This window comes from Lethenteron reissneri, chromosome 23 (assembly GCF_015708825.2).
Source record: "Lethenteron reissneri isolate LAM-NWPU_2019-01 chromosome 23, ASM1570882v1, whole genome shotgun sequence".
NCBI classification, from domain to species: Eukaryota; Metazoa; Chordata; class Hyperoartia; order Petromyzontiformes; family Petromyzontidae; genus Lethenteron; species Lethenteron reissneri.
In genome coordinates, this window is record NC_083801.1 from 18,673,336 (window position 1) to 18,687,203 (window position 13,868).

At 40.3% G+C, this 13,868-nt stretch overlaps 1 protein-coding gene across 2 annotated transcripts in view; it reads right to left on the reverse strand.

The window, feature by feature from the left end:
* The window catches only part of LOC133346155 (potassium voltage-gated channel subfamily H member 8-like), a 78,863-nt gene that overhangs the window by 26,887 nt on the left and 38,108 nt on the right, over window positions 1-13,868 (reverse strand). For both annotated transcript variants that reach the window (XM_061557608.1, XM_061557607.1), the window contains exons 6-7: window positions 9,676-9,833; window positions 1,917-2,124 (exon numbers count right to left, since the gene is read on the reverse strand). In XM_061557608.1, the coding sequence (XP_061413592.1) occupies window positions 1,917-2,124; window positions 9,676-9,833 (366 nt within the window). The remainder of the gene's footprint in view (window positions 1-1,916; window positions 2,125-9,675; window positions 9,834-13,868) is intronic.

Genomic DNA, 13,868 nt, shown 5'->3' on the forward strand with positions numbered 1-13,868 from the left:
GTGTTACCGCATGCTGTTGTTCAGCAAGTACGGACGTTTCGCTCCAACTGCGGGGGCTTCTTCAGGAACTTAATTCTCCCGTTACGTGGAATAAGCTCTGGAAATGATGTTGGCATTTACTTTGAACGATTTAGTTTCCCAGATTTGCTATGACTAAATTAATATATGCAGTTTAAAAACTAAAATTCACATTGTTAGATCAATTTATGTATTATTATTCTTACACTTCTTTACCCAGGAAAGCCTCATCGAGTCTCGTAACTCCCTTTCAAGCGGGTCCTGCCAAAGTTGTTTTCGTTCGCAGTCGGGGCGAGGTTGCTACGCGTAATCTCAAACGAGTATTCTTCAGGTCATTTTTATTTTCAGACTTGGGATGCTTTGGTTTTAGCTCAGGGAGGAAGCCAGAGAACCCGGGAGGCGACCAATGCAGAACCTGGGGAACAACTTTGAAACTCCCCACAGCAAGACACCCGAGTCGCGAAATGAACCCAAGCACTGCTTGCTGTTAGGCAAAATCATTACCCACTCGGCTCCGTAGAGCAAAATAGAGAGAAAATTTGGACATCACGCCCAATAAGAAGAGGAAAAAGCCTGAATGTACGCTGGAAAGCTGATTGCTCAAGGACACAGAGATTCCACTTGCCTAGCAGTGCCCCGTGCCCGCTTGCACTGTCACTGTGTATCACATTCCAAGCAAGCAGTTAGCGTGACGGTGGTGTGCTACTCACACAATGCAAATTATACGGTGTCATTACGCTCGAGTGACGCTTACTTTTGCAATGCGATGAAATGCGTACGTACAATCAATAAGCATCGCAGATTATAAAACGTTATGCGATAATATCCAAAGGGTTAATAACACCATGAACGGATGTACAGTAATTAGTCTCAATTATTTCACCAAACTATTTTCAAATTGTGAGATTGTATGACCAGACAATGCTCTAATTAGTAGGTATTATATTTTTATATGCACATGCTCTTCTCAAAGGTGCACTTCTGAGCCCAGAAAGGCACACCGTGTTCAGGTCAAAAGAGTTTCAGGATTGGAAAAACTGGGAACGTGGACAAACGAAATCCAAAATCATTGATAAAAATCGACGCGTGCACTCTCGCACTGCCAACATTGTTAATTCTGTACGTGCAGCTTCGCATACGGGAGCTTAGGCAATTCACTACCAAAACCTGAGTTCGATTCCCGGCCACAGCTCACATTGAGTGTGATTTCAGAACGATCCTGAGCCTCCCTTTGGCACACTCAGCATAAAATGGGGACCTGGAGTCACTCAAGGTCCTCATTTGGAGTGGTGGTTAAACATCGGCACTGCGGAGACTTGGATGGCCGGCCACTGTGCTGGCCACATGATACACTCATGCGCCGTGCCGACCTCAATACTGTAGGTGCTCCCTAACAGCAATTGCCCCAGCAGTATTTGAAAGGCTAAATATGGGGTATCTTTTTTTGTGCTTTTTAAAACATCGTTTTTGAAACTGGCTTCTGGGGTTTATACCTATTCCTGAAGTCGGACAACACACGCAGATTGTGTGCACGCACACACGTGAGCTCATCTTCACATTTATTTTGAAAATGTGTATCAGCTGATTTTAAGGTGATTAAACACTGACTGTTAGTGACATATTGTGCTTTAAGAAGTCACATAGGCTTTCGTGGCCAATATTATGAATCATCATATATTTTTGGGTCAGATCACGTAAATAAAATGTCTGTCGTAAACCCTCATCCAACCAATGACGCAGGTGACACATTTTGTTTTGTTTAAACGGAATAATACATATTTGGAAAAAAAACAAATAGATTTCTCAAAATCTTTGCCAGTATAATATCAGAGCCTTTAGAGGTCCGGAGTCCTGAATGCATTTATCTATTCTACGGCATTGTTTTACGTTCCCCTCACCGATGTCCCAGCTGTGACGGTCATTGGTTTCGATCTCCGCTCTGCCGATCTTGTACCAGATGCACGCCATCCAGTGAGCGAGCAGACCGAACATGAACATGAGCAGGGTGAGCACCACCGTGCTGTACTGCGAGTAGCGGTCGAGGTTCTGCAGCAGTCGCAGCAGCCTGAGCAGTCGCACCGTCTTCAGCAGGTGCACCAACGTTGTCTGGACACGCACACGGAGCTCTGGTGGGATGAGGCATTCTTTTGCAGAAATAGAAACAATTTCGTGCACACCCTGGGGCTGCGAGGTCACAATGAGTTGTTTTTTTTTTTCAATAAAAAAAGCCATGGTGAAGGAATGAAAACCGTTATTTACAACCAAGGGGCGGCCCACTGGGAACGCGGACACTTTTGGAAGTTGACTTCACCAAACCCTCACTCACCAGCAGTGGTGAAGTATGGTCAAACAACCCCGGCAGTGCATTGACAAAGGAACGCACATTCACGTATCCGAGCGCGGGAAAATAGATTTGCATAGATCCCAGTGATATGAGATCCAAATAACAAAGACAAAGATCTGTCCGTATAGCCTGTAACAGACTGTTGCGGCAAGTGCTGTTAGTGAGTGCCTATGAAGGTTGGCAAAGCACACGAGGGGGTGGGTGGCCAACATCGTTCCCGGCCGCCTTTGTTTACACATCGCACCAGGTCCACTTTTGAGGCTGAGCCGACCTAAGGCAGGCCCAGGACCGGTTCAGATAATCGTCACCGGCGTTGGCCGTGAGCGGGAATAGAACCCGGGTCACTAGGTTCATAGCGCAGCGTGATAACCGCTACACTACTGCTCCCCCCATATACAACCTTGATCTCAAACACAGATGGTTGAGGTAGGGGCCACTGGGGCTTAACACCTTAGAAGACCCTGTAAATGCATGGTCCATAGTCCTCATTGTGTCTGGTAATTCCCAACACAACCTCCCAAAGCATCTGGTGTGACACCGCCAATATTAGCGGCCACTTTCAGGGCACGCAAAAAAAGTCTGATGCGCGCACAGCAGAACCACTGTGTTACTTTACATACTTGGTTGCTTACGTGTCGTTTTAAATGTGCATGTTTAACGAGTGGCTCAAAGCGTTTTACAATTTTGCATGGACATTTTGTTTTGATACACGCCTATAATAAATAAATAAATGTCATTATACAGTATGTTGAGCAATACATATGCATGTATATCACTACATTTTAAAATAACTTCCACTGGGAATATTTCTTCCGGCTGAGAATCAGGCAAGCAAATGCCTACACATATATTGTTTGCTTATGGAAAATACACTGATGTTAATTAAAAGATGAAATTCGCTGCACATGAAATTTTCATGTATATGTAGATTCTAGGATTATAAAGCTGTGCACAGCATCAACAGGCAACTGAAAATATTAACTTAATTCAAACCACAAATATTGTGTAAACAACGAACATTTTAATTCGCATACTCATGATATATTCACTGCGGGATAAAAGCCTTCCGAAGGTTTCGATTTAAAGCTTTCGTGACTGCAGGGATTCATCTTCTTGGTTCTTTCGGTAAAGTCACGTAGTCCTGGTCTTCACCTGAGGACGGCTGCTTGCGTTGTGGCCGAAACGTCGTGATAATTATTTTATTATGTTTTATTTTTATTATTTTATTACTTCCCTTCTACGTGACTTTACCGAAAGAACCAAGAAGACCTTCCGAAGGTGTCACCAACTCTCAGTCACATGACACAACAACTCAAATAGATAGCTCCTGCATGTGAGCACCTCCGATTAGCACGGTTGGCTACGTACGGCGCGAAAGAAGTTCAACGTACATACACATCTCATTGCTTCACCTCCATGGAGGTCATCCTCTTGGATGTGTTCCCTGAGCACAACTGTGTACACTTCGTCACACTTTTTCTTGCGTGCACTTTTCAGCTTTTGTTCAAATGTTCTTTGTCAGTTGACATATTTCTGATCATTTGTCATAGCACGCACTATTTACTGATTAAAAGCTTTCTTCACGTGGCACACGGGTATGTTGCTTTTCATGAATACGTTTCATTTTCAAAATAATTCCAACCTGCTTTTGTTCACCTGTTCATTTCATATATTTTTTTTTATCCCGGTCTGCCTTCATTGACTGCCCTTGGCAAACTTGAAAAGTTATTTTCTGTTGCTCATTTATATCGAGGCACACTTTGATACTTTCTTTATTACATTCCTCATACTGTAGTTCATTCCCTTTGGCTGTTGTAATAACAATTTAATTAGAAAATCTGAAATAGGTAACAAAAACATTTTCACGTTTATGCCACGATTTTCCAAATCCAATTCTTATGAATAATATTTTAATATCGCTGCCAGCAGATTTCAGGAATGCATGTCTTCTCATCTGACTACTTTTCTAATATTTATTGACACTTTCTTCATAATCTTAGTGTGAAACGTCCAAGCTTGGACCTGGTCTTCATTATGGTTAAAGAATATATATTTAGGTCTTGGTTTGTAAGAGCTTGGGGTTGACTGCATCTGGTTCTCCTAAGTTAAATACATTTTCACAGTCTACAAAGGTTGCGCACAAGGTATCTGATGTGTTTTAGGCCTTCGATTAGAGGCCAACGGTTATCTAAATCATCAAGTCAGTTTCAATAGATTAATGATTTGGGTATTGTTCTATGACTGAGGAGTTTATTTCCGTGCAAACATTACATAATTCTTCTACTAATGACTGGTCCTGTTCCTCTGATGTCCATGGTTATACCATTTATTTGGTCCGGGAGCTTTTACGTATTCTTCTCCGTACCATGAAAGAAAGTGTTTGTATGACATCTGGCACTTCCCCTTCATCTGAAACATGGCTCACGTCCTGAAATATATGTCATTTATGCCTTAAAAATCTGCATAAATCCCTCTACTCTGTCAAGTGTTATGATTCCATACTTCTCCCCAGTGGATAATACTATTTGTGAATTGTCAATCATCAACCTCCTCTTTGCAGCTTTCATACTCCCATTGCTTGCTCGAACATCTTCAATGATGTGTTTTCTTCTCTAATTCAACTTCTCATTATTTTTCTAACTGTTTGAAGAGTTCTGTTTATGCAATATTTAGTTTCGCATTCCCCATCTCCTGTTTTATTTCGCCTTTTCCTCAACCTGTCTTTGTGGTTTTACATAATTGGTTGTCTGCTTTTTAACCTTTCACATCCCTCTTTTAATGAGCTGTCCTATTATTATTATTATTCGAGTACCATTTTGGTATGGGTTACCTTATGCAAAAGTAAGTAAAAGGTGTGGAGATGGGATGATTGGAAATCTTGACATTGGAGTGAGGAATCAGAATGATGATATTCTATTGGAGTTTGCGGGAAGCAGGGGCATGACATGAATTAAACACTTTTTCAAAAAGAAGTATCCTTTTAAATTAACTTGGCAGAGATGAAATAGTGAAATTAGAAATGAGATTGACTTCATTATAATGGACAATGCCTAGATTGCTAAAGATATCTCTGTTCTCAATAAAAACAACATGTGGTGATCGATGCCTGGTGCAATGTAGCCAACAAGAGGGGGAAACTAATTAGAGACAAAAACAAAATAGTCAACTAAAAACAATCTCAGATTTTAGACTCATTATAAACAACAGATTCAAATGCCTAGAGCAGCAAACTGATGAAATAGTTGTGATCACTTGTTTATTATTGATGGGTCAACATTTCATCTTAAAAGTATTAGTTTTGCTAAATGTCCCAGCAAAGGAAGCATGCATCGTTCAACAAGGATTAGGAACAGTGTCATAAATTGGTACCCTTAATTTTATTAGGACTAAAATAGAAAAAACGCAAAACATTTTGCAGACATAGCTCTGGATGTTTGATGTATGACCAGATATCAAAACTTAACGTGTGTCATAGAAAATGAGGTACAATATGTAAATTCAATCTTCCGTTTTTATATGGTTCATCAGTCCGAATCTACAAGCATGGCAGAAATGTTAATTTCCCCTTGCTGCTAGAAAAACAAACCTCATTTTAAATTTTCCTTGTTACTCAGTCTGCTATATTAATCGCTTGCGTAAACATGACACATTTAATGTTGGTTCATGACATCTTCATCTGATAAGGAAGATATTGTTTTATATTGTGGTAGTTAATCTATGTATGCATATGATGTTGTAATTTACTTTGAACGAATCTTACATTGTGCTACAAAGCAATACAAACGTTATCCATAATAGGTTTTTTTTTGGGTTAGATCGCGTAAATATAAATATGTCGTTAATCCTGCCACCACTTGACACAACCAATTAATAAGGCTTATCATGAGAAAAAAATATGCCAATTAGTTACTAGTTCAGCACACCAGTGTGTTGGGAGAGTATTTCATATTTTCCACATTGTAACATTAAAATAATGTATTATTATATTTGTTTTCCCAAGAAAGCCTCACAGAATCTCACGACTCCTTTTCAAGAGGGCACTGCCAAGTCTTCAGTGGGCGAGTGATGATTGCAAAGCGTAATCCCGATTGAGTGATTTGATACAAACGCACAACTGAGTTGCTCCATTTCTCTCGTCAAATTGTTTCATTTCACCTCCATCGCTACAAGCAGATGCTCAGAGTCTCCTGCTGGGTGCTCTGGAATGATGAATCACAGTGACGGGACATAATGAGTCCTCAATTATTGCCATAACTCTTCTGATCCAACTGAAATTGGTTGCTTATCGAAAATTTGTTGACCTCCAGAGTGAACCCTTCTAAATTATTTACTACCAAACATGACAGCACTGGATTAAAAATTCTCTATGTTGTTGTTGTTGTTGTGAATAACACACTGCCAATCACTCTGCTTTGTTCATGCTAAGCATTGACTCGTTTCAGAGCGCAGCCTTTTTTTAATGTAAAAATCAAATGCACTTGCAACTGAGCGAGATTATATTACGACAGGGCCGATGAGTAAATCACCCTTTATTATGCTCAACCTCATTAGATCTAAGCAAGCTTGGGCCTGGATAGTGCTTGGATGGGTTTTTTGGGTTAGATCGCGTAAATATATAATTGTGTCATTAAAACCCGCCACCACCCGACACAGCCAGCTAGTAAGGGTTGTCACGTAAACGGAACGTGGCCAATTCGTCACTAGTACAGCACTAACCGGTGTGTTGGAGAGCCAAGCCACAACATTTACAATCTGAGTACGACGTTTCGCCAGTAATTACAACTAGCTTCATCAGGCGACAGCCAGATTTGTGGAGAAGTCCACCTGTTTCGTTCCTTATATAGAGGCGTAGATGCGGTGACCACACTTCTGCACTCTTGCACAAAGTGGGGGGGGGGATGATTATATTGGATGATATTGGTCGCGAAAGCCTAAGTGTTATTAACCTGAGCTTGGATGGGTGTTCACCATGTGTGAAGCAGGTAGGTTGCTGTAGGCTGCTTCTGGGCAGTACAGCAACATCCGTTGATGTATTGAACTTTGCCTTCCCAAAGTCTATGCTCCCCACCTTCACCAACCTCCATGACCCAAACAGTGTGGGGAGGCCATCATCCAGAAGTGGAATGAGAAAAGGTCAACGTGTGTACATATTAGCATATTTATTTAATGATTGTGAGAGTTGCAACTATGGGCTGCTGTATTTGCATGAAATTTTGTGAATGCTGCATTAGTTTCTGGTATTATGATGCATCCGTGCTGTTCAGGATGATTCAAATAATAAAACAAGACGTTCCCCCTAAGCGCATTTGGATATATGTATGAGATACGCTTTACAAATCTAGTGAGCGCTGATGAAATTTAAGGAGCTGCCAAGAATGTTTAAAATGTTTCCCATGTTTGTCCTCCAATTGCACAAAACGTTAGCGCCGCTTACAAAAAAACCCTTGAAACACAGTGGTCATGTCAAATTCTTAAAGCATGAATTCAATACACTCTTTCACCTTCCTTAGTAATTACATTTTTTTATTATCACATTGCAATTGTTCCATCATTCTCCGTATTACTGAATTGAAGTGTATGACTACATCGGTCGAATCAGATTTGTCCCAAAATTGTCATCATTACGTCGTGTATGAATTCAAACAAAACAAATTATGTGTGAATTAAAAATGAAGTCACATTTATTAAAAAAAAAAATTGCTTTTAAAAACCTTTGTGCAAGATCACCTGTTCTTTCACCCGAATTCATATTTCTTGTTGTTAAACGATGCATTTTATTCGCCATCAATAAATTATATCGCGGCTACTGTAATTTTAGCAGGGCCATTGGCTTCGAGCATCATCCAGAATTTGAAACGAAACAAGGATCGTAAAAAAAAAAATACCTATTTGATGTAAATTATGTAAAGTTGTCTTTTTGCGAGTGAATGTTGTCTCGTCCATACTGTGCTCAACCACCACACCGCAGGTCATAACACTTCTCTTTCTTCATTCGCACTCCTTTACGTTGATGTTTATTTATTTATTTTTTGTTATCCTATACGACCAGTTCTTTTCAGGAGATATCAAAACTCCAGTGACCCACTGGATTTAAACAAGTCTTCGTACGTAACACAAGGATGGATGTCCAGTCGCTGGCAAGATACATCTGATTTATTGTAAAACCTGTCAGAAGACGACACACCACGCAAGTGCCAGGACTGCTGGACAGTGACTTGCTGGTGGGATCAATGAAGGAAAAAATCAGCACCATGTCAGTTCCTTTCGCGACCCATATAATGAATTATAATTGATTTCAGAATCAGAAGATGAATTGATACTGGAGAAATCCCATGAGCTGTAAGGCTCTGTTTCACACATGTCCAGTTAGGGCAGGTTAAAACGTGACAACAACAACAACCACAACCAATGACAATATACATAACAAGAATAGGAAAGGTAAACAAATCGCTTCAAATAATATACAAATAAAACTAAACACGTATTTTTATCTTACCAGGTAAAGCCCACTGAGCTATTACTATTTTTCAGAATGTGACCTGACCAAAAATAATAGCCCAACAAAGTGGCTTTTCACATTTTTTGGGGTCAGATCACGTAAATAGAAAATCAATTGTAAACCAGTTCCTTATCACAGATCCTACAGTGAGTCTATACACCTGGTTTCACCCTGCCAGACCCGTCAGCGGGCTTTGCTGAAAAGGTTCCCAACAGGGCAAAGTCTCTGTTCTGTTCATATGTATGTATGTTGAACTTATTTTGCTCAAAGTACTATGGGTGTCCAGAAATGGTAAAGAGAAACCTACTCCTACTACATTGTTTGACAAACATCCTGGTAATTTTTCAATCTGCAGTTTTCGCCATTAAACAAGATCACGTATATTCTGATTGAGCTGATGGTAGAACCTTGAAGTAAACAGTAACCACACACTCAGTAGGTTCAGTCAGCAGGTAGTAGTTGTAGATTCAATATAATTATAGGATAGTAGAATGCCTGAGAGCATATCCGTTATCTAAGCAATAACCCACAAGGAACCCATTCCTAGGACATCCACAACATTTATTCACAAAAATGAATGGTCCTTTGTACGGAAACCACTCTGACTAGACATTTTTTAGTAGGTAATAATATTTAAAACAAAACCATATTTTGATTTTGCTGCCATTGTGGCCTGCTAGCAACACCGTTTTTTCCCTTCCCACCCCCCCTGCACCTCCGATTAGCACGATCAGTGTGAAAGAAGTTCAACATACATACGTAGCATCGGTTTAGCCAACATGAACAATAAATGGGCAATAATATCCGTACGTACCACAGAGATATTAAATGCATAGAGGAGGTCAAAGGGCAGCGCAGCAATGAGGTCGATGAAGAACCAGGTGGTTACGTAGTGCACGCAGATAGAGCGCCCATCGTAAACTACTTGCCCCGACTTGCTCACATATGTTGTGCGAAAGTTGAGCAAAATGTCTGTAGAGAGACAACATAAACAAAAAAAAGAACAGGCATAAATAATTAGAGCAATCCTGGTGGGCCTTGATCTGAGTGAAAAAGGCAATGAATGACGGCAAAAAGGGGAGATTCTGTCATTCTCATCGTCAACCGCTATCTACCCACCGCCGAATGAAGGCATCCTGTTGCTATCTCTCACGATTCCCCCAATGCGACAATCCTGTCTAGCTGATGTAGGTTGAAAGCTCATTTCTTTAGGCACTGCTTTCTTTGCGTGTAGCTTGTTGCTCTTCCCCAGCACATCCGATTCGGACGCTTGGACGCGTACGGTGTGAAAGAAATTCAACACGCATTGCTCCCTCTCTGCTGTGGGTGTCCTCTTAGATGCGTTCACTGCTTTGGCTGCCACTCGCTCATTATTCTCGACCGCTGGTCAACGTCCCTCCTCGCAACGCGTCCTGCCCAAGCTCATTTGACTTTTCTTAAGAATGAATTTGAAGTGTAAATTTACGTCTCTGGCAATATTTAGCTTTTTCAATATTAAGTTCAGTTTTACAAAAGCACTCCAAACTACTCTCGTCTGCTTATTTATTAAAGAATTTTTTTTTATTCTGGTCTCCCTTCAATATTTTGGCCAAGATAGTATGCACTCTTGTGTGTGTTTCCAGTTGCGTCCCTCCAAGAGGGATATTAAATTGTTTGGGGAACTTGATGTAACTACGTTTTCTTGTAATGCGTTTAACTTCAGACTAACTTTGTGGCTTTATTGTTTGTTAATACATTATTACGTCATTTCCCTGTAGAGCATTACCATTGGTTGTTATCATGGATGTCATGAGCAGCTCTGAGATGGTCAAAATATTTTCACCATTTACGTTCCACTCCTTTGCTTCTCCAATCCAATGATCATTACACATTCTCCATTGTCACTGTGAATGACTTCGGCTTCAGTGTGTCCCCATGATACTTTCTTCTTCATACAACCTTGGTGTAATCATATGCGTTTCATTTTTTTTTGGGAAATGAAAGCTAACTTATTAAGACTCTGAAACTATATTTTTATAGACCTGTTCATTAATATTGTATTGTGTTTACAACATCGTGGTAGTCGTGTAAACTGTAGCTACTGTTAAGTTTCAAAATATGTTTCATGTTCTATAACAACGTAATAAATAATGCATCCGATGTTTTAGTAATGATCGCAGTTATATATCACTGTGATACATATATATATATACATTTGCCGAAGGCAAAAGTAACGGTGCAATTTTTTTTGTTTTAATGAGACGTAAAACAATGTAAAAAAGAAATGATGACTAATTTCACATGCCAGATATAAACTGTGGTAAGAATTGTGTGATCTTCGGTATCCAGCATATATTATGCAACATTCTGATATGTGAAGGCTAGGCATGACAACCACAAAGAATAATTGATGAAATGTAACTCCGGCAGAGTTAACCTGCCAGCTCATTAAGAAGCACAAAACATGCAATGCATTTGGTACTTTCAGCATAATTAAAATGCATTACTATTGTTAATGCTTGAACATTTTTGCGAATATAAAATTTTCGTCCATAAAATAATGGCTCATGTACACATTGCTGTAAAAGGTGTATGAGTGTAAACGCATAACAAAGTTTGGCTTGAAATTAATAGGAATACATATTAAGCAAATGGTTATTTATAATTGTTATACAAGTTAGATAAATACAACGAAATAAAAAAAAATCCTACAAATACTAAAATGCGTGAAAATATATTAAATACAGTTTCAGCTTAAAACACAAATATACATCACAGCTGTTCAATTAACCAATATGTGACGTTTAAATTAAATGTGTTCGTGGATACATTATATATTTTTTCTAAAATTTAGTTTAGCATCAAATCACATAAAGCTAGGTAGGTGGGTGGGACAAAGAGTAAATGGCGTATCAGATAAATAATCTGATTCTGCGGAGATACTAAGTTCTCATGCGAATGGCCATTGCTGATGAACCTTGCTTCTTAATCGTAGAAAGTTGATGGTCTCAGCTTGGCCAGCAATGACTGTAAAAAATAGAAACACCAATCTTGCTTATTGTTATATATATAAATGTCCGTGCCTTATGTTTACACATTTTTCGGTGTGATTGTCATGCAGCAAACAATTCTAGCATGGATAGGTGCCACGCTTGGGATGACACTTGGATAACAGAAAATGTACGTGCACAGGTAACAAACACAACTCAGAGAGAGCATATGTTACTGTTAATAAAAGTAAGTGACAAGTAAGCAACCTTGGGCAAAGGATGATGATCACGAGAAGGGATGGTGACCGATTAACAAGACTGCCGACAAAATCACAGCCAAGTATGAAAACCTGTCTGCGATGATGACTGCAGTGGAGGTGGAGCGATGCGATCAGCCAACTCGCGGGCGTGAGATGGATGTTGGCATTGGCGAACAGCAGTGGATTGATCCTGGCTGTTGATGAATGAATCTCAGGTGTTGATTATCACCCTCCAGATGCTATTCTCTTATATGGGACGATACATTGACTACTGCGAGAGTTGTTCAACCTCAGTGGCAGGATGCCGATGAGCAGAATTTAAATTTGCATGTGTCTCTTGGCTGAAATGCAAAGGAGCCAGCAACAAACAGCACTATTGAAGGTGTCATGGATGCGAGTTGAGCAAGATTGTAACAAACTTGGGATAAGAGACAATGATAAAAGGCAATGATGAGAGACAATGATTAGAGACAATGAACACATTCCTGCAGAGGGAGCTGGTAGGAACGTTGGGTTGGTCGGTCAATGGCCAGGGTCAACGGCGGCGTGGTGTATTCCGCAAATATGCCAGACTGCGAGGGCGGGCACAAGCCGGTGTGAGTAGGTTAAGCGTTGAATTTTATAAGGGCACCACGGGGTGACCAGCCCCTCCCCACCCAGCACCACCCCTCCCACCCCCCACCCAGCCCCACCCCAGTGGGTTCCTACCAGTATAAGAGACGATGATAAGAGACAATGGGAGGGAATTCCCAAGTGGAGCAGTAGGAAGACGCATGAAAATAAGCTACGTGTGACCAGCTGTACGGTGGTTGAAGAAAGTGTGGATGAGACAAAATATGACTTGAAAAAGGAAAAGAAAACACTAAAACTGTTACTCTTTGGTTCTTTCGGTAAAGTCACGTGGAAAGAAAAGAAATTACCACCTCTCTCTCTGCCCCCCCCTCTCTATTTAAGGCCTCGACACAGAGGCATTGGGTCTCTGTGTGTCTATGTTGTGTGTCTCTCTCTGTGTGTCTCTGTGTGAGTCTCTCTCTGCTTGTGTGTCTCTCTCTGTGTGTCTCTGTGTTGTCTCTCTCTGTGTGTCTACATTGTGTGTCTCTCTCTCTGTGTGTCTCTGTGTTGTCTCTCTCTGCTTGTGTGTCTGTCTGTGTGTCTCTGTGTTGTCTCTCTCTCTCTCTCTGCTTGTGTGTCTCTCTCTGTGTGTCTACGTTGTGTCTCTCTCTCTGTGTGTCTCTGTGTTGTCTCTCTCTCTGCTTGTGTGGCTGTCTGTGTGTCTCCGTGTCTGTGTTTGTCTCGCTCTTAAATTTAGTTCTACATGATGACGGTTGCTTGTATTGCAATCGAAACGTCATATTCTATTATTTAATTTATTTATTTTCTACGTGACTTTACCAAAAGAACCAAAGAGTAATTCCTGCAGTCACGAAAGCTTCAAATCAACTAAAACTGTTGTTTATTCAACATTAACCAATGCTAACATATAATATGGTGTGAGAATGTGACAAATAAGTTTGGTTATCATTCAAGATTAAAAACGCATGTTGAATTTGAAGTACAACCTAGGAATCGTTAATCATTCTGTAATTACCATGTTTCCCTCATTCGTAAATAATATGTTGTGAGTGATGCGCAAATGATGCAGAGTGTGTGATGCATTAATTCCACTTTCAAATTAATTATATTTAGCAGCTTATATATGTCACTGTCTGTTTTGGTGATGTGTGTTTAAGTGGGCTCCCAACGAAATACCCTTTGTGTGCAGAACAGGATTCCTCTAA